Source organism: Asterias amurensis, chromosome 20 (assembly GCF_032118995.1).
Source record: "Asterias amurensis chromosome 20, ASM3211899v1".
NCBI classification, from domain to species: domain Eukaryota; kingdom Metazoa; phylum Echinodermata; class Asteroidea; order Forcipulatida; family Asteriidae; genus Asterias; species Asterias amurensis.
The window spans coordinates 5,820,269-5,847,414 of NC_092667.1; the positions used below are offsets into that span (position 1 = coordinate 5,820,269).

At 36.5% G+C, this 27,146-nt stretch overlaps 1 protein-coding gene across 1 annotated transcript; it reads left to right on the forward strand.

The window, feature by feature from the left end:
- Positions 1-411: 411 nt before the first annotated feature.
- On the forward strand, positions 412-23,644 carry LOC139952272 (CYFIP-related Rac1 interactor B-like). The gene is made up of 11 exons (XM_071951352.1): positions 412-607; positions 12,201-12,283; positions 14,045-14,166; positions 14,450-14,555; positions 15,194-15,333; positions 15,560-15,637; positions 16,117-16,242; positions 16,691-16,770; positions 18,245-18,371; positions 18,860-18,930; positions 19,187-23,644. The coding sequence occupies exons 2-11, from the start codon at positions 12,214-12,216 to the stop codon at positions 19,248-19,250; spliced, it is 984 nt and encodes a 327-aa protein (XP_071807453.1). The 5' UTR covers positions 412-607; positions 12,201-12,213; the 3' UTR covers positions 19,251-23,644.
- Positions 23,645-27,146: the final 3,502 nt, after the last annotated feature.

Below are 27,146 nucleotides of genomic sequence, written 5' to 3' on the forward strand. Positions count from 1 at the left end.
ACTCATATTGCGTTAGCGCACAGCCAGTCTATTTAAACTCCCATGAACTGCGTGTGATGATTGTTAGTCTTGGCCCAAGACGATAGTGCTTGATATTGGATAGTGCACTACTGCGCTCACATGTAAATCGCTAATAGCGCGCCCTCTTACGGTATAATTTACTGGCGAGCTTGAAATCTAGACTATACTGCCGAGAAACCATTGAACTCCATTATACTGTCAGTGTAATGGAGCAATGCGAGCGTCCCAGTATAGTCTAGATTTCAAGCTCACCAGTAAATCATACCGTAAGAGAACGCGCTTTAGCAATGTTCAACTAAGCGTAGCTAGTACGCTATCCAACATGGAGCCCTTCCGTCTTGTGCTAAGACTAGATGATAATGGGCGCAACGAACGGACGGTAAACTCTCTGCGCAAACGCAGCCACATTGATTTTGTGTGGCGCCGATGTTAGAACCCGGAAATAGTGCTTGTAAACTGGTCGGCGTGGGATTAAAACCTTGCATTTAAGAAGACATTTTACCCAAACGAGGAAAGTACTTCATTTTGAGGAGAGTGTAGAGGAGGAAAGAACCGTCTGAATTCTTGCCCATAAAAAGGGATCAAGGTGAGTTGTTCAAACGAACTGGAACACTGCTGAATGTTGGGCAAAAAAGGGGGCCTTGATAAACTGATTGAATTGAACATGTTGAAAAGTGCAAACCAAAACTGCATTCATACATTTTGACATACAAATAAATATTATGTTGACATCCGACTGTGTGGTCAGACCCTGGTCAGACAGTCACTATTTGTTCTATTCTATACTATTACCACCACTCCAGTGCTACACAGTGTGACAAGTGTCACCCTCGGCCTCGTATCGTGTATTTGGTAATGATCTACGTGCATGACGTGATAACTGATGAGGGATATTTATAGGATTATAGGCTACTGTTTTTTAATTGCTGGGGGTTGACAAACTTGGGTCTAAAGTTAAGGATAGAATAAGACAAATTTTCAACAATTTCATTGTGTCAATAGTTATTAAAATTGACTCTCCTTTAGTTTAACTGTTTAATTTTTAATTTAATGAATCAATAACATACTTTTGTCATGTTTGTCATTTGGATTTTGGTCAACTGAATTGGTAGGGCCTAAGAAAATTCGTTGACAAGTATCACAATCACACCACACAGTCACACTCACTAAACAATAAATAACATTCCCTGAACAAATAAATATAAAACTGTGGTCAACTGGTCTGTTAGACTGCAGGACTTGCAATCACAAGGTTGTGAGTTGGAATCCCCCACCCCAGCTAACCTCTGATTTTCACAATGACTAGAATAAATATAGCCCCACTTGTGTGGCCAAGGATAGCTGAGGATTCAGCTATCCTTGACCTTGGCCACAAAAGTTGGACTAGAATAAATATTGTCGCTGAATCGCAATATCTTGATTTGTGCAATTCATAATAAATAGACGTTAAACCAATGTTTGTATGAGAGAGATTGGCTGTTGCCAGCTTGGTGTTTATATCCCCTTGTGGGAGTTTGCCGAGTTCCCTTGATATGGGAAGATCATCTTTGAAACAAACAACAAACAAAATGAAAATGTTGCATTGAAATTCCATGGCATAAGGTTTATCGTGATTGAGAGACGCAATGCGTTATATGGGTAGGCAGATGGGGCAGTTTGCTACTGCGGTGTGTGTTGTCATGCACGACTTACGCACACATCGCCTATATCTTTGTTTGGGTTCAACAGCGTCCTCTCTTGATATCTTGCTATTTGCGATAAACCTGAAGGCATGCATTCACACTGCGTTGCTCGGCAGCTGCTGTTTATTTGTACGTACCCATTAAATGTGAATGTTTAACTCCAACCATGCCAACTACCAACTCCCCTTCATCGTTGACATAATTTGTAACAATTGTATCAAGTCAATGGCAACTTGTTTATTTGATATATTAATTTCAAGCCTGAAATTCAGGCCTGAAATTGAATACACGCCAGCCACGGAGGTCATGGCCTCTCTTGCTTGCCCCTGGTCACCACTGCCCCTGGTCTTGCCTTTCCTTGGTGCCCCTGGTCTTGCCTTTCCTTGGTGCCCCTGGTCTGGCCTTTCCTTGGTGCCCCTGGTCTGGCCTTTCCTTGGTGCCCCTGGTCTTGCCTTTCCTTGGTGCCCCTTCAAAAGTTCCACATTTTGGCATTGACTTTAAGATTTTCCAATGGAATTGCACTTTGCCAAATGAAAATTACATTGGCTTGGCCCTTTCAAAGATGAAATTCCAGGAATTGGTTAATAATATAAAAATATGTACGGTACAACAACAAGCCAAACTTAAGCTGTATAATTGGTTTGGAATAAGTTGCGATACATGTGTAGTTGCCCTTCGCTCCAAGACAAGGGGTTGTGCATGCCATTATTGGAATAAGACAATCTGCTACAATGTACACTCCGACAAAGAATGATTTACAACATAATTTGGGAAGCAAGGTTAAAAGGAAAGTGTCTATAAAGTAAAGCTACATTTTTTTACATTTACTTCAATTTTTTTCCCAACAGTATTCCAATCACATTTAAACTGACAATTTGTTGTCAACTGTTCACCTACATTTGTATCGATCAAAGTAAAAAAAAGACATCATTTAGTGAAATAACATTCAATGTTGTACATAATACATTTGTATTTGTACATTGTAAACTGTGTGTACACATGTGTACCTGTTGTTGTTGTTGCACTTGTAACAAAATATCCCATAAATATCATTTAATTCTTTCAGTGTACCATTTTTACCCATATTAGGAGGGATGCAGTTGAAATTAGATTATTTGTGTGCATAAAATAAAACACAGTGTAGTACATACAGTGTGCATCTAGCATACTAATATATTATTAAATGCTAAATGGTAATAGTATTTAAAGGAACACGTTGCCTTGGATCGGTCGAGTTGGTCTTTGAAAAGCGTTTGTAACCGTTTTTTATAAAATGCATATGGGTAGAAAGATGTTGTGAAAGTAGAATACAATGATCCACACAAACATGCCTCGAAATTGCGTGGTTTTCCTTTTATCTCGTCGACTAACACGTCGGCCATTTATGGGGGTCAAAATTTTGACTCCCATAAATGGCCGACCATGTTAGTTCGCACAGTAGAAGGAAAACCACGCAATTTCGAGGCAAACTTGTGTGGATCATTGTATTCTACTTTTAAAACATCTTTCCAACCATGTGCATTTTATAAAAAACGATTACAAATGCTTTTGTTTTGACCAACTCGTCCGATCCAAGGCAGCGTGTTCCTTTAACGTATAAATTAAATTTGTTATGTATTAAGGTTAGATTGCATAACAAGCTATTTGCTATTGAGTTTGACTTCCTTCAATGTGGGTATTTGCTAATAGTAATTCACATTCAGTGTCATTGTACAGTTTGCATAGTAATATTGTACAGTGCCTGGTAAATGCATTACTGCATTATTTCAACCCTGAAGGTCAAATCCTAGCTGCAGATGCTGAATGGTCTGATTGAGATTTGAGTAGCTGGTTCATGGAAGACAAAGATAATGAATTTATCGCTACCATCTGTAAATTTGCATCCTCCAATGACATTAAAGTTCGATGGAATTTTGTTCTAGGGAAATTAATCTCGTTGCCCAGCTATCGTGCCACTCAGGAATTTTTGTTATTTCATTCATGTACATGTGTTGTGTACGGTAGATTTTATACCCAATTTCTTTTAGGATAACTGAAATTGTATATTTACTGTAGACCGTATGACTATGACGTTTTAAAGGCAGTGGACACTATTGGTAATTGTCCAAGACTAGCCTTCACAGTTGGTGTATCTCATATGCATAAAATAACAAACATGTGAAAATTTGAGCTCAATCGGTTATCGAAGTTGCAAGATAATAATGAAAGAAAAATAACCCTTGTCACACGAAGTTGTGTGCGTTTAGATGGTTGATTTTGAGACCTCAAGTTCTAAACTTGAGGTATCGAAATCAAATTCATGGAAAATTACTTCTTTCTCGAAAACTACGTCACTTCAGAGGGAGCCGTTTCTCACAATGTTTTATACCATCAACCTCCCCCCATTACTCGTTACCAAGTAAGAATTTATGCCAATAATTATTTTGAGTAATTACCAATAGTGTCCACTGCCTTTAAGCATCTTGGACTTTGATGTTGTTGTCTACACTTGGTGTATAGCAACTTCTCTTCTCTCATATTCACTACATTTTTTTCTCTTTCAAAGGGAAGGGGGAACTGCATGCAATGCATAAAACATTCCACTCCTTTTTTTTTCAACAAATATAAATAGTAATCTTGTCCAACTGGAGGCTATGTGTAGCAATTTTTTTTTGCGATAATAATTTATATTTACAGTTCTTATGATATTGCTTTATCACACCTGAGGTAACTAGGGCATCTCAAAATGCTATTTACAAGGAATGTGGAGCTACATAACGTCTGCTTGAAATATACCCCTAAACACTGGGGCAAACCCTTTAAAGTGTACCTTGCATCACACAACACACGGGACACAAGTGTCAAGACCAGAACTCGAACCCACACTCTGCTGGTCAGAAACATCAATGCTTTAAGAGTCCGGTGCACGTGATCGCTTTGCCACAACATTATTGTAGTATCGTAGTACAATTCTTTAAGTCACTGTACAGTACATTTTTGTTCTGTTTGATCATTAACAAGTAGGCCTACCGCCAGTCAATGAGGGCAATATTAAATAAGCTTATGAGGGCATTTACCATGCATACCCCGATGCTAGCTGGACCTCCATAATTACATTGTACCTCCATGGTCATACTGTATCGAGGTTCACAAGACATAAAGACAGTCACCAATTTACTTTCCTCAGACACTGAAGATCATCACTTTAGTATTACCAATTAACTTCCTGTTATTAGATTAGTCGTAATTCCTGAGGTAGGGTCTGAGTGTGTAGAGTCACTGAGTCCATGGTGCTCTTCAGTAATGGTGTTCTTACATCTTAGGCACTGTCCACTGACAAAAGAACCCTGACAACTGCTCAAGAGGAAGTCGTGTTCCTCGGAATAATCAAAGGTTGCTACAAAACATTATCCTCTGAATCACACAGTGGACCGAGATACGTTGTTTCCTTACAGTGTTACAATGAACCTTTATTCTGTGGACTATCTTCTTCTTTTTAAAAATTCAACTTCCTTGTTATTGGGTAACACCTTTGAAGTTGAGTTGGATTCAATAATCAGTATACAAAGTTTGTTTGCACACATTGGCCACCCGAGTCCACTTTGAATGCAATTATTTTGTTTTTGTCCACATGGTTTTAATATACAATTGTGTTATAAAATAACACAGTACATAGGTTATTCTAATGTAGGTGCCCCCAAAAAGATGTTTTGAATTTACAGTTTCAGATTCGGTTCCATGCCAGGTGTGCTGAGCAGAATGAATTTCAAGTATTAGTAATGGAAAAATCAGTTTGTAAAAAAATGGAGGAAGTGCTTTGATAAAATTCTGCCTGCGGTGTCTACACATGTACGTGTAAAATTGTACCCATGTTCTATGCCACATTGCTTTTTTGTAACAAGAACCACTTTAACAATAATGTTAAATTTACATGTGCTTGGACTTGGAGTTTGTCCTTGTTGCTGCTGCTTTCTTGCATGTCATCCCAAGTCCTCGGGCCCTATGGGGTATGAATATACATGGTGTATGTCAAGTCTTGCAAGACTGCCTCCCAAGAAATTGTGATGCATTGTTTAATTAGCATTGCTAATGGTGCCTGTTTGGGTTTGTAATGCGTGCACCGCTGTCACTGTTAGCCATGTTTGCAGTCTTTATCTCGTGGCTTTGAACGTTTAAGGAAATTTGATTGATGTAGCATTAACTGAGTTTGTGATAATATTTTTCTACATCGAAAACAGGAACATACGTTATCTTTGAATCTAAAATAAATTTCATGCAAATAATGTCGAGGCCGAAAACAAACAAATGGTATTTTTGAAACTGTAAAAAAGCTTTCAACAATTATAAAAATATTTTAAAACATTGTATGTAACATGTATGTACAATGTAGGCCTATAGTACATGTATAATGTACACTACACAATTAATTAAAGATCGAACCATCTTAATTTGGAAGACACCTTATGGCGACAGTTATATTTTAAAACTGTTTACTCTCCTGGGCATCCCACTGTCTTTTAAAATTGTACATCATGTGTAAATTTTTTGTTTTGTCAATTAAATATTAGTACCTGTAGTACGGGTATTTATAAATATTATACAGTTCAGGTTCAGTGGCCAAAAGGACTACATCCTAGACTTGAGCTTAATTTGTCCTAGAGCAGACAGCCAACCTTTATAAATTAGGCCAGTGTAGTACAAAGTAACCAAGTATCCAGTATCTCTTCTGGAACACTGGTTTCATCAGAGGTGTGTAATTTATTCCGTGTTGGAGAAGCAGAGTGACTTACAATACATACAACTCTGGAAATTAAAATGGATCTAGTTTTGGCGAGTTACAAGGCCATGTATTGTAATTTCTTTCATGCCAAACTGCATCTATTCCATGTGTAATATCATCGGTATGCCATTGCCATATAGATTGATGATCAAGTCAATATCGTGTCTTGACAAATTCTAAATTCCTAAAGAAATTTCCATCCCCAGTTTCATTACCACATTTATTTACACACAGTACTTAAATGCATCAGCATTTAGGCTATTACATTACATTTGGGTAAAACTAATAATGATTTCCCTTGCATAACAGAACAAAATGCTACACAAAATGTATCGGTTGTTACTCAAAAATCATCGTTTGCGATTCATATGAATTAGGATTCTGTGTGTGCACATAGTCTGTTCTGTCAAAATATTTTGCTATGCAAATGAGTCAAGTGCTGGATGAAATTGTTCCCTGTAGTACATTTATAAATGAGCCTGGTAAAAAGTAAAAGTATTTTCCTAAGAGTAAAATAAAGCATTAACAATTTTTATTCCATTCATTTTGTCCATACATGCACATGTAGGGCTTGGTCAGTTTTCTCTTAAGCCAGTGTCACTGGATCCATTTCCTTCCATTCCAGATTTGCCTGTTTCCATTTATTAATACTCAGTTAATGTCCTGCTTTTATTAGATCATGTTTAATGGAAATTCTAACCTCAGGGCAAGGGCAGTCACTGCTGGCTGATCACCACATTGAGTCACTGTACCGGCAGCATCATCTGTCCTCGCTAGAGAGACGATCTTCACTCATACACCATATTGTGTTTTTAGTCTTGACAATTAGCATATTGGGGTTTCAGTCACAAATTCACTTCATTCCGCTACATAGGTGTCAATGTACAATTGCAATAAAATACAGATTTGTAAAAACCAGATTTGTATGTGTTTGTTTAAGAATATTTTGTTTTGTTTTCATTGATAAGTACAGTTGTATATTGCGCAGTTTTCTCATAAAAAAAATTCCTTCATCTTCTTCTTGTTCTTCTTCTTCTTATTTTGTTTGTTTGTTTGTGGGGGGGGGGGGGTGTTCAGATGTACACTGTATGTACACACCTTGAGATTCAGAAACCAGCATGGTAATGTTTTGATGGGCAGATATTGTAATCAATATGGATGGCATACTGCAATTGAAAGTTGATGACAAGCTGTAATATTGACTTCTTCAACTTGCAAGATCCAGTATCAATATCAAGTACTAAAGTAGATGGGTTTTGCCCGCTAATGGCTCTAGAGTTGTTATGGCTTTAGTGCATCTTGCATCTTCTGGATGGGTTATCTATACGCCTCTCTTAATATTTATGCATGACGTCATAATTCTTACCCAAAATGAGGCTATGGGCGTACGTCCCCCATCACTTGCAGTGGCTGTGCCCATCGCCTCATTTTGGATTAGCATTGTGATGTACCTCATGCATATAAATATTAAGAAAGGCGTATACCGCCAACAACTGGAGACATGGGTGAACAAAATTAGAATAATCGGTTTTTGATTTTTGTTGTTGAATATATATTGTTGTATAAATGAAGATCTCCCTGATTCAATTGCTATTGCAAAAGTTGGCAGCTCTGGTTTTAATGATTCTCTGCTGCAACCACCAAGGAACCCATTGTACAATTGAAATCACTATTTGAACTTTCAGTGTACTGTTCTATGTTACTTGGTGGTGTACAATTATTGAACGTTGCTGGCAGTGAATTTCTTTTTGTACTGCATCCTTGCTTGTTGTGGCTTGCATGGGTGTCTAGTCAATACAAAAGAACTTAGAAGTCAACATTTGTTGTGGTTTAACAGGGTCATACTCCCACTGAGAAAACGGAAAAGAACACACTAGAGGCATGTACCTGTGTAGTAGGGTGCTGTATTGAGTATGACGACTCTACTTCATACATGAACCAAATAAATGTACATCCTGGATGTTTTTTTTACTAGACTGGGATAAACAACAAGTGAAACAAAACTCCACTCTAAACACAATAATTTATTTAAAACTCTCTGACTTTTTGAAGAGCAAGGCTTTTTGGGGGGACTTGTACATGAAACAGTATACTGTATGTATGTATCAATGAGGGACAAGTATTGTTTGTGTAAAAAGCCTATTAAAAACATGAGCAGTTGAGTTGCTGTTGAAAGAGGAACCACCCAATGTGGTATAGGATATCCTGTCCATAAGTGTAAGTGTTCTTGTGACTTGGTTGGCCTTTTGGTGGCTTGCCTTGCCATCCTGCTCTGCATGCTCTGCACTCAAACAAATAGGCCTACGTGTATGTGTACTTGTACTACATGGTGTACTTAAGTACAATGTACAGTGTACACCGTGTACATTACGTGTACAGATTGTACAAAATGTTCAAAGTATGCGTTGCTTTTTGTAAAGTTGCCCACCGGACTACTGAACTGCTGCTGTTCATTTTACTTTCCCCCAGGGCGTTTTAGTATCCCAGATTTGAAGCATGTTTTGTATTTGCATCCTTCTGATGTATTAATGGTAGCAATCACAACCAGATGGTCAATCAAATGAAGTTACAATACATTCAAACCATCAAAACTAACACATTTAAAAAAAAATTTCATACATGTTTATTCACATCTGAAAAGGGAGAAAATAATGAGCACTACAAACAAGTATGTGGCACAGTTTGTAGTACCTGTACATTGTAGCTCGCAGGGCCAAGTTGAGAAGCCCATCGTAGCAGTTTTACTTCATGATGGTTTACATACTACACTAGGCTAAGTGTTTTAGGGTGAGCCCTGGTACAATACAATCATGTACAATGTAACAGCGTTTCGTGTGTTAACTGCCATGAATGTACATTAGGCCTGTAATAGGCTATGATAAAGTACATGTTGATCAAATCACAGAGAGGTGTACATCCATGGAAAATGGGTGTGTTATTTACAGGAGGCCTACATACAGTTCACTGTACAGTAAAAACATGAGTTAAAACATGAACTGAGCAGTATGTACATCAATTGTGTACAATTGTGTACTGTACATTTGTACCGTACAAATGTACGTGGAAGGTGAACCAAGTCAGGAGTTCCATTCATTTTTTACATTATTCTCAGAACTCCACAAGTTTTAACAGTTGAGTCCAACAAACTGATCACATGTTCCGTTGCTGTTCATAGTATGTCACTTGTGTACATTTGTTGTTCAAAACTTCAATCCATTGTACACAATGTACAAACATACACCATGTAGCCTTCAATGTGTTTCAAGGTCAGGGTAACATAAATGTAGGCCTACAATGCACAAACATAATAAACATTCTGTGGAAGGTCGGTGTTTTGTTCCCATTTTTGTGTCTGTGCCTATGGGAAGAAAGAGAATCAGAACTGCCCATTTGACAGTTTTGCCTTGTAAAAAAAGGCTGAATAGTGATTTTAACAATAAATAAACCCAACCCATCAAAATTAATTGGAATACTTTGTTTGATTAGTGTGGACCATGATGCTATTTTTGACTTATTGGATTTTGTAGGGAGTGAAAAAGGATCCTAGTAAATAATAATAATAATAGAGAATGTTTATGCGCAATATCCACCTAATAAGGTGCAAGCAATGAGATAAATTTAACTCATTGATTACTGAGTATTTTTAAATTTTATTTAAAGGTGTTTATCGGGTTCAAAGTCAACATTTGAACATAATGTTGTTAAATTAATGATAACACACAGTGAATTGAAAAACACCAAAATCACCGTACTTGTCCGGACATGACTTGCCCAACAGTAAAATCTTCAGACTCGGACCTGAGGTCCAGTGTGAATTTTTTGCCCTGGCATTACCATACACTTGATGCATAGGCCTTCGGCATACCATGGGCGTACATACATACACTGGTAACCTACAATGTATTCTGAATGGCGTGAAATTATAATTTCAAAATTCCATTCCCAATTACTGTGTTGTGTCTACTGTGTACTATAGTCATTAGATTTGACAGCTAATAAGTAATCAAGCTTTTAATGACTGATCGAGTTCATTAAGTGCACCTTCCCTCTCCTCCTGTAACGTGCACATCTGCACACATATGCTGTGTACTGGGCCTAATTTCATGGCTCTGCTTTCGTAAGCAAATAGTCAGCGATTCTGGAAGAAGGGAATGCCACGCTTTACGTTGAGATAAATATTTGCATCTCAAGAAAGGATGGACCTTGATCTGTGTTGGCAGGAAAGACAATTGATGACCAGGCAGTAAAATGCAAATTTCTGATGGTGGAAAATTGTAACTGGGACTTAATTTTAATAAGCAAGTGCAACAACTTTGACAACAAAATCAATTATCTTTATAATGTTGGACTTGATTGTGTTTCAAATTCAACTTCTTTCCCACCAAGGTCAATGTTGAAGAAACCTTTAAATTTCTATGTACCCAAATTTAACCACCCGTTTGATTCAACCTGATTGACAGTGTCGATACGGGTGGCGTCCCTTGTGGATCTAGTTTCCTTAACCCAATTATATATAACTGGGTCTAGCACAAATATTTCAACAGAGCTATAATTTTTCATTTCCCTTATCAAGTAAAGTGCAAGAAACTGTGCCATGTCGCATTATACATTGATACATCCTATATTTCTAACTTCTTGAAACAAAGGCTTCACTTCCTTCAAGCTTAAATCTACTGGCCCCTCCCCTTCCAAAAAGGAAAAGAGAGAAACAAGGACTAACCCGTAGATTGTACATATATCTAGAATGTAATATGCAGCAATGTTGAAAAACAGAACAGCTGTTGCAAACAACTTCTCAACCAATAGGACCGATGGCGAAAAATAGTTAAAGGAACACGCTGCCTTGGATTGGTCAAGTTGGTCTTTGAAATTGTTGTTATGAAATGCATGGTTCTGGGGATAGATAATTTAAAAGTAGAATATAATGATCCACACAAACAAGCCTCGAAATTGCACGGTTTTCCTTATAAGGTCGGCCATTTTGTGAAGTCAACATTTTGACTCCATAAAATGGCCGACCGTGTTAGTTCATGACGTAAAGGGAAAACCATGCAATTATGAGGCATGTTTGTGTAGATCATTATATTCTACTCATAAATTATTTATCTTACCAATATGCATTTCATAACAAACGATTTCAAACGCTTTTGAAAGACAACGTGTCCCTTTAATGGCCTGACATTTCGCCCCTAGCAGAATCTTTCTCAAAGATGTTCATGCATGTACATATTGCTGTCTCAAATTGTGACATCCGGGCTGCCAACCTTTCTGACTCTACTCAAAGTTCCCTGAAATTTAACTAATCTTTTTCATGTTCAAATGTCCAAATTCGAAAAACTCCCGGATTATGGAAACGTGCTTCCTTTGATGTTGAATGTAATCAATCTTCCTGAGTATTGTACAAAATCTCCGTGGTTGCAAGATGCAAATATTGGCTGCTCTGCCACATTAGACCTAAATCACACATTATGTGTACATACATGTACATGTAGTCAAATATTAATGAGGTGATATTTGTTCCACACTTTTCCTGTAAAAATATGTAAAGCACAGTTTGAGTTCACATCTTTGTAATAGTACAGTGTACTGTACAATGCATCGCATGTTGGTAAACAAGATTGGCTTTTAAACCTTGCAATGCGTGATGCATACTGAATGGGTCACACTGGTTAAAATATGATTATAAATAAAGTATTCTGATGATGATCAAACTTATCTTTGTTTGTTTTTACTTGCAGGTTTTTGGTTGCCATGGGCAACTTGCTGTTAAAGCTGCGGGGTCCACAGGATGACGATCCTCAGATATTCATTGATTTTGAAAGTAAGTTGTTGCAAAAGAAAGTTTTTGCATCATTTATCCAGCTCCACATTTATTCAAGAGTTATGAAAGTAACAGCTGAACAAATTTTGAGACATCCCCTTTTCTACATTTACAAAATTTGATAAAAATCACATAGTGTATTCTCCACAAAATCTAAGATTTTAAGTTTCTTTCCTTGAGACAGGTACAGACCCTGTCTGTGTGTGCAGGAAGTCAACTCTGATGCTCCTTTGTAAACAAGTCACAGATTACATGATCTATAGTTTGCCTAATCCAGCTCTGTGGAATCTAGTTCCCTTAAAGGAACACTTTGCCTTGGATCAGTCGAGTTGGTCTTTGAAAAGAGTTTGTAACCGTTTGATATAAAATGCATATTGGTTAGAAAGATGTTTTAAAAGTAGAATACAATGATCCACACACATTTGCCTCAAAATTGCACGGTTTTCATTTTACTTTACGAACTAACACGGTCAGCCATTTATGGGAGTCAAACATTTGACTCCCATGAATGGTCGACTGTGTTTGTCGACAAGGTAAAAGGAAAACCACCAGTGATACTTGTGTGGATCATTTTATTCTACTTTTAAAATAATTTTCTGATCATATATGCATCTTGTAACAAACAGTTACAAACGCTTTTCAAAGACCAACTCGACCGATCCAAGGCAACGTGTTCCTTTAAGGCTTTCCCCTTCTTCCTTTGAACTGTCTCCACCAATTTGAATTATGTAATATCTCAGATTCCAAGGCTAGAGTGAGCGGAGCGAGTGTCAGAGTCACACTGATATTAATACTACAACTACTTTTAATTCATTGAATTCATGTTGAGTCACTAAGAATGTCTTCCTGGTCTGGTAGGGTGTACCTGAAATTACTCTTGATTACATGAGGAAATGGAAAATGAAATATTTTCAATGCATGTATATGACCTGGCGACTTTATGTATACAATGTACTTGACGTGTTTATGTTTGCATACAGTCACGTGAATGTGTCAATACACAATGTACACACACCTAAACAGTCCCTACATGTAGGCCTTCATTGTGGTTGGTTTGATTTCTTGGAAAGTCATTTAAAATTTGTTAAAATTGTTCAAAGCGAAACCAATGTGTTGGTGACAGTGATAAAACATGAAGAAAGAGACAAAAAGGATTCTTTTATTAAGGGGCAAGGGTTTTCCCCTAATAAATTTGCAACTTGAACCGTTACATTTTGAAAAAAAGTGCATTAGGCCTATAGGATAATTTTACAGGTCAAACTGGACATTTTTCCAATTCGTATTTATAACGAATTTTAGTTTTTTCCGCTATTTGCTGTTTTCTATGCACTGGTTTCAATCACTTTACTTAAATGAACAAACAATGTGCTTTTCACAAGTAAAGAAAGTCATTTGATAATGTACATGTACACTACAGTCAATGAAAGTTTATTTACCATTGAATTGCCAATCAAAGGTTAATACAGGATAAAGATATGTGGCATAGGCTCCCCCCAAAAAAAAGATTCCATACTGTGTACTTCAAATAAAACACATTTTTTCCCTTGTACAGAAATACCCCCCTCCCCTACAAGCCTCGTAAGAATTCTTGAGATTTCAATGAAGACACAATAGAAGGGGGTACATCATTCCACACATTTAGTTTCAAATAAATATTCCACTGATGAGATTGTAATCCTCGACCCATGCACTTTTGCAAACCCTTGAATCCTGCTCCGGTATCCGCAATGTATTGTATGTTTTTTGTGATTTGTTTCTCAGAGGCAAGTCCTACCCAGGATGAAGAGGAGGTTTATAACACAGTAGATAATGTCTTAATTGAAGCTGACGGGATTCTGCTAGACTTACAGAAGTATGGAGGAGCTGGAGAATCCATCAGATCAGTGAGTAGCAAATGCCATCAAAGGCAGTGGACACTATTGGTCATTACTCAAAATAATTATTAGCATAAAACCTTTCTTGGTGATGAGTAATAGGGAGAGGTTGATGGTATAAAACATTGTTAGAAAAAAAAGGTTCATTTCTAGATATATATAACAATGTAGTGTAAACATGAATTACAAGGGTATACTTGGTTAAACATTTCCAGGTTTCTGTTTTGTTAGTATGTACTTTATCATGATACATGAACCTTAATATAAAGGTTGTGTCTTTTGTCTTTTTCAGGCCATTTGTAACCCAAGAAATGAGGATTTGCAGCAGAAAGCGTGGTCAGATGTCTGTCCCTTGGTGGCCAGACTCAAAAGATACTTTGAGTACTCGCAACAAATTGGTAACTATTGTGGATTTTTCATAATTGCCTTGGGTTACCCTGGGGTGGATTTCACAAAGGGTTAAGACTAGTCTTATCTCGTCGTCCTAACTTAGGACTAGCCTTAAGTTTTAAACAACTTCTAGGACTAGTCCTAAGTTAGGACAAGTTACTTGTCCTAACTTAGGACGAGCCTCATGTTTTTAATAACTCCTATAGAGTCCAAGGAGTAGCCCTCAGTTAGGACTATCTTTGTGAAATCGACCCCTGACCTCATTCACACATGAATACATAAATTCAAATGTAGAAACCTGTCCAATAAGACACACTCAAGTTTGTTTTGTTAAAGCTTTTCGTTTTAATTGTTCAAGTGTACTATTTGGCTTAATGAAAATCATGCTTTTAACAAAAAAAATTACACTTGTTCAAAAAATGTGACTGTTCTTTGTTATGGGTTTCTGCTTCAAAGCCAATGTAGAACTGGGATTCCCATTGTTTGCAGCATACACATAGACTCATCTCTTATTATACAAGTTTTAAAATGTGTTGGTTTGAGGAAGTAGTCATTGTCTACAGTCATCTATTTAAATCTGTATTCTCCTTTCTGCTCCTTCTTTTACATAGGTATGACAAAATTTATTTATTTGTTTTTCCTGTAGAGAAAGTTCTGCGGCCGTTATTGCATATGTTGTGCAGTGATGTTGACATGAAGCCAGCTGAACATCTCGACAGGCACCAAGCTCTTGCCAAACAGTTTGCAAGGATTCTTCACTTTACACTCAAGTTTGATGATCTCAAGGTAAGATTACACACAAAAATCCCAACAGAGGGGGTCATTATAGGGGGTCATCTTCATACTTCGGCAAAGACTTGCGTTCGTAGCCGCCTCATCCTTAAATTGTAATGGGGTCGCACTCATGTGGTCACCGCCATCACCTGTACTTTTCCATTGTTACACTTAAGAGCTGGTGGTCAGTGACATCACGCGCATTCCATCAATTGATTATCTTGTTCTTTTATTTCAGATGACTAATCCATCTATTCAGAACGATTTCAGTTACTACCGGAGAACACTCAGCAGAATCAAGATGCAGGATCCATCGGTAAGATATTCACTTATCCGGTTCCCACCTTTGCGCACCACTGAGCCAAGTACTTAAGCACCATCCAGCAACAGAATCTAGCATTCTCCTGAAGACGATCTGAGCACACTGATCAAAATACTGAGTCGTTAACCATCTTTTCTTTTCATAATCAACAGTACTCAAAAAGAGATATTCACATGGTGTGACCGCAAGCTTCTTTTAGTTATACTTCCACCATGCAAAGTTTCAAATCCTACTGACATTCACTGTGTTTAGTCATCTGCAGAGCTGCAGAAAGTTCCCGTATTGTGATGAACAGATTGTGTGTCTGCTGAGTGCACATCTCTATGGCGTTTGCCAACCAATATGATTCTAAGCATTATTTCATTTGAAGGGTCTTTCCTCCAATCAAATGACCAGGAATAACTTGAGCATTATTGCAATTGTATTATGACTTTAATTTTAATCGTGTTTCTGTTTTGTTGACATCTCCATAGGAACAGAGTGGTGACCGTACCTTTGCTGTGAACAATGAAATGGCAAACAGAATGTCATTGTTCTATGCTGAGGCCACACCAATGCTGAAGGTCCTCAGTGATTCAACGACTAAATTTGTCACTGAAGTAAGTCCTCAATTTATGATCTTGTTTACTTAAACCTGTAGAGAGACTTTTCTGTAGACTGACAAAATTAAATCCAATGGGGACACATGGTAAAACAACCTCCATGTCGACTTACCATGACCATGATGTCAAACTAATGGGATGAAAGATGTCACAGAAGACTTTGGCATAGCCTCGTTAACTTAACAGGGCTGCTAAAGGTCCAACGGAAACAGCTCCGCGCTGTAAACCTTTCGAGACCATGCTGTAAAACACTATGCAAATGGGAATGCATGGTTGAACTGCACTAAAGCCAGTCACAATAACTTTCTGCGCGCCAGCGAAAGAAAAAGCCCAATGAGAATATTTACTTATAAGTAAATCATGAGGTGCTGTGTAAAAGTGGAGTGGAGCTAAATTTGTATAAATGTGTGATGTAATATTTATTTATATCTTGCTTTGTTTACAGTGTAAACAGGTGCCTGTGGAAAACACAACAGATATACTGAGTACCATGGTCTCTGTTTGTAAGCTCATGATTGCAAGAAGGTAACTTTGAAATTTCCTTCCTTTTATATCAACTTGTTCAGGAATATTTTACTGTATGATATTGAAACAAAACTGGTTGGTTTTTATTTGTATCAGTTGTTTTACATGCATCTTGTACACTTGCTCATTTTCTTTTCTTATTTTGAAAACTGGAATAAGTGTGTTTAACATATATTTGCATTGATCATTTTCCTTTTTTTTGAAGACTGAAATGAAGTGTGTTTTACATTATAACTGCATTGATCATTTGCTTTTCTTATTTTTAAATCTGAAATGAATTGTTTTTCACATACATTATTTGCATTGATGATTTGCTTTTCTTTTGAAAGTTGAAATAAGTGTGTTTTACATATATTTGCATTGATATTTTTTTTTTGAAGACTGAATTGAAGTGTGTTTCACATATATACATTGATCATTTGCTTTTCTTATTTTGAAAACTGAAATGAATTGTGTTTCACATACATATGTACATTGCATTGATCATTTGCTTTTTTTCTTTTGAAAACTGAATTGAAGTGTGTTTCACATATATACATTGATCATTTGGTTTGACATTTTTACATGTATTGCATTAGTCATTTGCATTTTGTACTTTAAAAACTGAAATGAATTGTATATTTGCATTTATCCTTTGCTTTTCATATTTTGAAAACTGGAATGAAATGTGTCTTTTATATTTGCATTGATCATGTATTTTTTTCTGGCTGTGATTCTAAACTACTGCATTTGAAGGATTGCATAATATATTTCTTTTAATACATTTTTTTCTTTGAAAGAGTGTCGATATCTTCTACACATTTTTCTCTGATGCTCCTCGTTCAATGTCATATTCCTCAAAATTTCTTATCCCTGAATTTGTTCTTCTTCAATTTTCTTATTTCTCAAATCCTTTATGCCTAAACTGTTTTATTTCTCAAATGCCTTATTCTTCAAATGTCTTATTCCTAAAATGCTGTATTTATCAATTGTCTTATTTCTCAAATGCTATTTCTCAATTGTCTTATTTCACATTTCTCAAATGTCTTATTTCTCAAATGTCTCATTTCTCAAATGTCTCATTTCTCAAATGTCTCATTTCTCAAATGCTATATTTCTCAAATGTCTTATTTCTCTAACGATGTTTTCCTCAAATGTCTAATTTCTCAAATGCTATTGCTGAATTGTTTTATTTCTTAAATGCCTTATTTATCAAATGCTATATTCCATACATGTATTTTTTTTACAAATGCTATTTTACCATATATTAGGCCTACTATATCTTATTTCTCAAATTGAATATGAAATTCCTAAAATTTCTTTTTCACGAAATGTCATATTCCTTAAATATCATATTCATAATGTCTTAGTGTAGTCCTCATATAATTTATATTTATAATATTATATTTCTCAAAGTAACTTTTTCTGTAAACCTTTTATAATCAGCAATACTTTTTAATACTCAATTCACAGCAGTATTTGTTTAACTCCTTAGTGAGCATTACTCAAGGTTCCAGAATGAGGATACCTCAGTGTTTTGTCAGCGTATCATGGTTGGCCTTATCATTCTCTATGATCACGTCCATCCAGTTGGTGCTTTTGACAAGAAGTCAAGCATAGATGTAAGTACATTAAAGACCAAGTTATAGTCGGTGGGGCGATGGAAATCTTGACGCGCGATCAAAAAAAAGACACAGTATATAGGCCTTAGCGATGACTATAAACTGTGTTTTAAGGATCCCGCACCAAGATTTCCATCGCGCGATCCACTTTACACTTTACTAATAAGTTGCGGTAACACCATGTTTGTATCTTCTTGCCAGGTAGATTGTGTTCTTTTGAGAATTTGTCTTGCTTTATAATCTACCTGGCAAGTAGATTCCTCAAAATCTAATTCTGAGGTCTCGAAATCAAATTCGTGAAAAATTACTTCTTTCTCAAAAACTACGTGACTTCAGAGGGAGCCGTTTCTCACAATGTTTTATACTATCAACAGCTCCCCATTACTCGTTAACCAACTAAGTTTTATGCTAACTATTATTTTGAGTAATTACCAATAGTGTCCACTGCCTTTAAAATGAGACCTTTTGTTGTTGATTGATTGATGCAGGTGAAAAGTTGCATAAAGGTGCTGAAGGATCAGTCTCCAAATGATATTGACTCCCTGATGAATGCTCTAAGGTAAACAAAGATTATTCAGTTTGGTTTTACCCATATTGACCCCTTGCACGCACCTCACCTGCGGCGACTGTGCCAAGCTTACCATTTGAGTGGTCATTAGGTTTACGTGTAAATGCCGCATCGCCTAAAATCGCCTAGTTTCGTTTTAAAATGCATGTAGGCCTACTGTACAATTGATATTTTCGCAAAATGTTTGATGTGATATTTTCCGTTTCCAGTTCTGATCTCGTTCTCTTCCCATTAATATCTCTTTCAGGTACACAACCAAACATTTCAATGATGAAAGTACACCGGCAGCTGTCAGGTCACTCTTGACCTGAGTTGACCTTTGACATGACCTTCAGTTTCATCCTACCTACAGTTCTCTATTCCTCAGGTGGTCTTCTTAATCCCAGGAGGGATTTGTTAAATTGAGGGTTTTTGTTTGTTTTCTTTTTGCCTTGAAATCCATTTTTTATATATAAAAGTCACTTCACAACAGATTTCACATTTTTTGCAAGCTCTGGAGGATTTTTTATGGTGATGTGGTATTTTTTGTTTTTGGTTGTTGTTCTTTTATTCTGGTGCATAAATACATGTATATAACCATTTTAGAAATGGTTATATACAGGAATAAGTGACTATATCCAACAGAATCAACAACCTTTGTTATTGTTAGATTTTATTATTGGGGTCAAATCTTGTTAATGTTTGAGGCATTCCATTATCAAGGGTCCAGTAATGGTAGATTGATTACCAGTGTTGCCATCGGTTACAAATGTAACACACTGTGCCTGTGAAAAAGCCACAGATTTATGTATATTTATTATAAACATCAAGTAGCCCTCATGTTGTGTTTTTTTGCAAAGCTACTCTGCATTTGATACAGGTAGTTTGGACTGCCAACATTTTTTTTCCAGAAATAGTTTGAGTTGTCATGTTAGGAAATCTACTCCAGGAACCCTTTTCTGGAGCATCTGTAATTTTGGTGTGTTTGGGGGTTTTTGTCACCATTATTATTTACAGTCAATTTATATTTGTGACTGGTCGTTGTTTTTGTTTGTTGTATTGAATTACACGTCACAACGGATTGGCTTTGGTACTATCTCAACCCTAAATGGCTGTGGAGGTTTAAGGACTGTGTATAGACCAAATAACATGCGACATCGCATCTTCACAAAAGAGCTAGTGGTTCAAATCCCTGCAGGCACATTTTGTACACAACCCAATGGTGGAACACATAACAACTTTTGATATTATGAAGAGAGTGACACATTTCAAAACTTACTCAGCTGTTACTTTTATAACTCTTAATTGATGTTGAAATCGCGACACAAAATGATGACCAGAGTGGTATCTTGCCTGGCAGGAAAAGCCATGGAATGTACAAGGTCATTCTTTTGTGTAAAGAATGGGTACATTTTCTGCAATTACATTACCATAGGGAACATCACAGAGTTTGCGCGCAGCACTAAAACAAGCTTTCTACACGTTTCTCTTACGGGGTAATAACTAATAATCATGTTAAATCTTTTTATAGAATCTTTATTTTTGTTATTTTGTACTGTAGAGTTTGAGTCAGTGGAAGAAATCTCATGGAGTATAGGATGATGCCACACAGTTTGTAAAAAGAATTTAAACTAAATAATATCTTAATGCCTTTAAAATGGTAAATGTTTTTAGTGAAAACAATCTGGATCTCTCTATCAGGATAGAATATTGTAGATAGAAACATATTTTTTGATTGAGTAATGTATATTAAAATTATGTGTAGTTATTAATAAATGTAAGTTTTCGTCGTCGTTGAAAAAAATACACAGATAAAAGATGTTTGGGATATTATATGTGTTTACTTTTCAGAACTGAGATCAACTTTTTTGATCTGATATCATGAAGTTGCAATTTTGGTTTATGCTTGTTCAGATTCAATCATGATGAACCTCGGTTCAAATGGTGAATTTATTGATCATAAACAACTTTCCCCACATAAGTTGACACTAGAGGGCGGTATATAAGATGAGTGGTAGACTCGACACAAACTTAAAGAGAACGTAGTACAGTTCCCCCATTATTAAATCTAATAAACAAATTCACCATTTGAACTAGTTGAAACTGTAGGAGTGCTGAGCACTTTAAGGAAATGTTTTGAGGCAAAGTAAATCAGATAGTTATACGTATAGCAGCTTTGATATACAAAAAATGAGCAAAAAGAACAATTAAATAGCAATATTTATAATTTTTATTATAATTTTCTACAGTAACCCGCTAAAATTGCACATGATGTTTTGAAAGTCACTGCACTGCATGTGCCTATCAAAGTTTAATACGTCTAACATTCGTGTTAGAAAGCTACTGGTGCAAGAATGTAACGATAGCTGAACGCGAACCGGAAGCGCGACCCGGAATGACCTTTGGCCCAGTTGTAACCTTTGACATGGGTCAAACCAGTTGGTACATGTATATTCTGTACATGTACGTGTTTTCCAACAAATTGTTGTTGCTTTTGTAAATCGTAAATACAGGGTGTGTAGGTTAGCCTATCAATTTCTTGAATTCGAAATGAGATATGAAATTAGTAGTTTATTTGTATTTTGTAAATATTATTTGCCGTTTTGATTTTGTTTATTTTGCACGTAATGTAAAAGACGGCCTTTTGCTTGAAAGTGTTAAGCCCTATTCGATTGAGTTATTAGAGTTTTTTTAAATAATGGTCTGATAGTGCTTACATGGAATCAAAAGCTCCACATTTGAAAAGAAAGTCGCGCAGTAACGTGATGGGACGCATTGGTCCAAAAATCGAAGACACGTACAGGGCGTTGTAGTAATTATTTACTTAAATTATACAGATACAAATAATTGCACTTCTTGCAATAGTGTTATTGAGTATAAAAATACGATAGTAAGGGTCAAACACCGGGGCGTTTTAAACTAACGGATCGATCGCCCTAGGCCTAGTTATGATATTCAATTTGTTCTGAAATGCCCCAACAGCTGGAATTCATGCATGCGGTTTATTTTGTTTTTTATTAATGCAATTGTTTTAATTACTCGGAGAGAAACAGGCCACATAGATTTCCTTCAGTCAGATTTATTTATTATCTGTTTGAAAAAGCTGGTCTGAGCAGTGTTTATATCTTCGAATCAGAATGCACCAAGCACTAAATACGCATAGTGATGAATCAAACAGTTTCACACACAGTAACTATAGTCTTGATTCGCGACGCTGTTTCTTTTTATTAGTCGACGGTAGAGGGCGCAACATCCACTGTTTTGGAGGCCGACTCGGAGGGACTGGGCAAGTTTATGAGTCTGGATGGAAACATATTTTGATCTGTGGATGTTTGTGGGTCTCTCCTCTAGTAATTCGTGTTGCGGACAGTAAATCACGTTACGAACGTCGCTAATCGAGACTAAGTAACCTTTTTTTTTAACAGAAGCACGGATTAAAGATAGAAAAAAACTATTCTCGTAACACGTTAACCAAAAACTTGGTTTTGTAACAAAAACCTACCCAGTCAAAAGCAATGGGAAAAACCTGTGAAGATAATCTACCTCAGACCTTGATTGATATTATATGAAAAGATCGTCCTCTATTTTCTTGGAATATAACTATGATTTATTAAATTGAATTTAGATCATTATGTTATAACGGAGTTGAATACAAAAATAAGTTAAGTCTACTCACTGACAATGTTTTAGTGCTTTTCCGTGTTGGGGGTAAGAGTCCCACCAATACCTCGTGGGACTCGAACCCACGACATTAAGTATCCGTGCAGTTGTCGAAACTAAAACTTCCCAACGTAACTTTCTCGGTTATGAGACAAGGATTAAATGGTCGTTGTTACAAAAGAGCAAGAAATATACAAAGTATAAGATCAGCTGATGAAAATTTGGCTGTTCACTTTCACTATTGTCGGCCGAGTTCATTCAGAACAAATCGTCTGTTCGCTGATGGGGAAACAAATCTTCACCGTTAAATCTGTCGGTTTTTCGTCAACGCGTCTTGTTTTAATCGTCCTCTTCAAATAAGTTCAAGAATAGGTACAATTCGGGATGATTGCCCCCGCGCTCGACTAGCTCGGAAAATAAAAAATTGTCAAAATGAAACTTTGCCAATGTTTGAAGCGAGGATTGATGATATCAATGTGTTGACGTATACAATGTATAGGGGCTGTTTTTCAAAATATAAACCACTCCAAGACTAAAGTGATAGCAGCGTTTAGCAAGTTTTACTAACGCCATAAAACACACTCGACTCCTAATGAGTGAGATCTATGCACTTTGAATGATGAAAAAATCAAATTCACCAATGTTGACTTGAAGTTGGTGTTATTTACCGTATTTATTTATGTTTTTTACAGTTATTTATTTTCTTTTGTATGAAGACATACACTTTGTCAGGAAATAGGATAAATTTTAACGCAAAGATTCGCATAATTCGTACACAGTACAAAAGAGTCAATCTTTCTATACAATTCTAAGATTTAATTACGTCAAAGGTAACCTTTTTACTAACAACCACTTGAAATGTCTCTTATTAGAGTCTCATTAATATTCTTCCAAATAATTAAAGTAGTTTGATAAACTAAACATCTTCCGCAAATAACTTTAACACTTATTATGATCAACATGAAATGATGTTGATTAAAATATCTGTAATGTTGAAAAGAAATCTTCCATTAGCTTGATTGAATAAAATAATGATCTATGACATGTTTAGTGTCTCTTTACCCTTCCCGTGTTGGTATCTGTTTCATTTCTTACGAATGAACCCTTTTGCATTTCTTCCATTGTAGGAAAACTGTTGACGAAATTAGACAAACCATGAAATAGACTGGTACTTTTAAGCAGTTGTACCGTGTTGCTGAACTGGCAGCTCGACGGTGTAACTACCGCAGCAATTTCAACAGTTCTTACAGTTATTAGTTTTTTTAATGGCAAAACTTTAAAAGACAAAATGTGTACCACTTGATTTAGGTTGTATGCTTAGTTTTTGCTGTATGCTGCAGAGCGAATACCGAAACGAAATTGTGCCCCCCCCCTGAAACATGACCGTGCGTTATAAAGGGCGCCCTCACACCAGCAGGTTAGTCGCTGACATTGCTTATCTGCGCAGCGCAAATTAGACAACTGCTCATTATAACGTTCAAAATAATATTAATAATTATTGTTGGTTTGTTTTTCATCTGCATTTTAGTTACTGATTGGTTTATGAATTACTTCTTGTATATTATCATAACTTCACAAAGTCTTGTTTTATAGGCCGTTCCTCATTGGCCACTCATTGTTGTATATTAATTATTTTGCTCAATGACTTGTGTTTGATGTTGGTTAATGAGGATCTTTGTAAGGTAGTGGTTTAGAGGGCGTATTCTTAAAGTGGTGCAACTGGGGCCACTGTTGTAGATACACAATCTAACAAGTTGAGCCGTAATTTTAACGTTGGTTCATTCTACTCCCACCGCCCCGGCCTTGCACCCCCGCGGCCCCGCCCCCATGATATTGTTAGTTGTGAATAGCGACCTCTTTTGACGTAACATTCCGAGAATATTGTGCCACATGTTTTGCAACGGGTATTTCATGAATATTCCTGGAACACCAAACCTCATTATGAGAGTACGCGGTAAATCATGAATCACCATCTACGCGGCGTGGGCTGTGAATCCACATGTACATTAGTATGAGTGGCCCATGCACTATTATGACATTAATGTTCAACTGAGCGTTGGTAACGCGCAGACAATGATGCCACAGCGTGAATCAACTCTCTATAGAATGAGTCACCGTTAATGCCAAGGTCATCATGTTAGTTGTCATGGAAATTCTTAGATTGTTGTTTCTGTTAGAACATACAAAATCATGAAAGCGTCGACTTTAAAGTGAGTGTGTGTCTACCGATGCACTTTATGTCACTTAGTGTCTATGCAGATTTAAAAAAATTATGTTTCTTTGTAAATTATATTACACTTCTGTATAGCCTATAGTACGTGAACTCATCCAAGCTTTGTTTCTCAAATCAAACTGCATATGTTTGTGTACATTTTTCATAACCATTATTATCACGATGTTCTGTGCTTCTTTTGCACACTTTTAAGGGCGCGATTTTATGGGCCAAAATGCAGATTTCCGCGGTAAGCATGAATTTGGTTGTCTGACACGGGTAACACTTAACATGTTAGTGTTACAGGATGTTTCATAATAGTTGTCCAGTGTTGTAAAACTGTCACAAAAAGCATGACAGTGTCACGGAATATTGTTTTACCAACAGAAAACTAGAAAATATTGAACTATTTTGAAGAAACACTTTTGTGAATTGTGGTAAAAAAAAACTCTGAACTTTCCAATGCAGATTGTACTTCTTTTTGTAATAGATTTTATTGCCGGTTTTTTTTTTGTCATTTTTTTTCTTTCTAACAACTAACTTTGAACTTGAGAGGCGCCAACTCGGAAATGGCATACAAGTCTGGTTTATAATGGAAGTAAAGGGACAGGTGTGCCCACTACTGGCGGCCAGTTCTTTGTTAACTCTATTTACCATTGTCAGTGGTGTTTACTTAGGTCTACCTGCTGGGCTTCAGAAGTAGGAAAAATTCTGTAGGTTTATTTTATTTCACCTGGGTTGTTGAAAAAATGCTGTTGGAAAGGTTCGTGAAAGGTTTTCTAAAATCCTTGATAGTTTTGTCACGGAGTGCTGTGATTTACCCTTAAGGGAAACCATGCAACGCTGGTCAAGTTTCAAAGAGTGTACTTTAGATGGATGAATAGTTTCTGGAATGCTGGAATTTAAAGTTTCTTGAATTATCTTGTGACATCGGTCTTTTATGTCAAGGATTTGCCCTCTTTTTGTTTGTAAAAACAAAGTTAAACTTTATGGGTCAGACTTGAGGCCATGGGCCGTCCAAGGTTCGACATTTTCAACGGTCTCGCACATCACATCATTTTTTAGGAATAACACTGTAAAAGTTGAACTAGTATGGCACATTGATAAAAACAAACTCTAGACAATTAAGGACATTGAAATAAAGCTTTATTTTTGTTTTGTTATAAATTGGAACCAACAGAAGTTTCTTTTAGATTTATATATATTTTTTTTTAAACAACTGACAAAAATAGTGATCATTTATTTGAACGAGAATTAATGTGAATATCAACAAGTTGTTTCCTTTCTTATATTATTGAGAAATTAGAATTAGCTGTTGCAAACCACTTACCCAAAAGAACCGATGGTATCTGCAAAAAGTTGTTGTAGACCTTGTTGTAACCATTGTTTACAAAAAGAGGATCATTTGATTGTTCTCTCACTTTTCACTTAATCTCGTTAGGCAAATTAGGTATCATACCAAATACAATAGTTATTGTGTTTGTTACAAAAAAAGTGACATTTTACATGTAATGGCCTTTCTGGCAGGCAGGATACTGCACTGGACTTTACATTGGAGAGTTTGCATTGTAAACACGTGATGTAACAGGTTTTAGCCTATAAGACCACTAAGAACATCTTTAAATATATCATAATAAACTGAACAAATCGTGTAGACACAGTTTGCAACAAAGCTTGAATAGACCCTCAAATTGAACCCATTGTTGTCTTAACATGTGTTATATTATATTCATCAAAAACACCAATGAATAACACCCAAAACCCTTAGGTGTATAACCGTTTATAACCGTGTCAAAATAATGACCACAACAAACCGCAAAAAATCAGACACAACAGGTCAGTGACATGAATTATGATTTGAGATTTTTGATTGGCACAGTTCAAAGTCGTGTGTCTTAACGCATTGGGACCATCGGTGGCTAATCATGCACACTGACAACAAAAGAAAAATAGTCCCGTGCTCTGAGCTTTTCGGCACGCGACGCGCACCTGTATGCAAATGAGTTCGTTGAATACTATTTTTCGGCTATTGTTAGCGAAGCACCATTGATGTGTACCGAAAGGTGATGCAGACTTAAAAATGTCATAGAAAGTGCAAACTTTAACGTGTTGTCAATCGCTGTAAAACCTGGGTACGGTTTGAACATAGCCTGGCTGAGGCTACGCAGGGCCCAATTTCATAGAGCTAATTCAGCAGAAAATATTGCTTTAAATCTCTGTGCTAAGCTGAAATGAGCACGATACCAGTCACAAATGATAAACATGGTAGTTTGACTGGTAACCTTCTGGTAAGCTTAATTTTAATGTGCTTAGCATTTTTTTGTGCTTAAGCAGCTCTGTGAAATTGGGCCCAGAT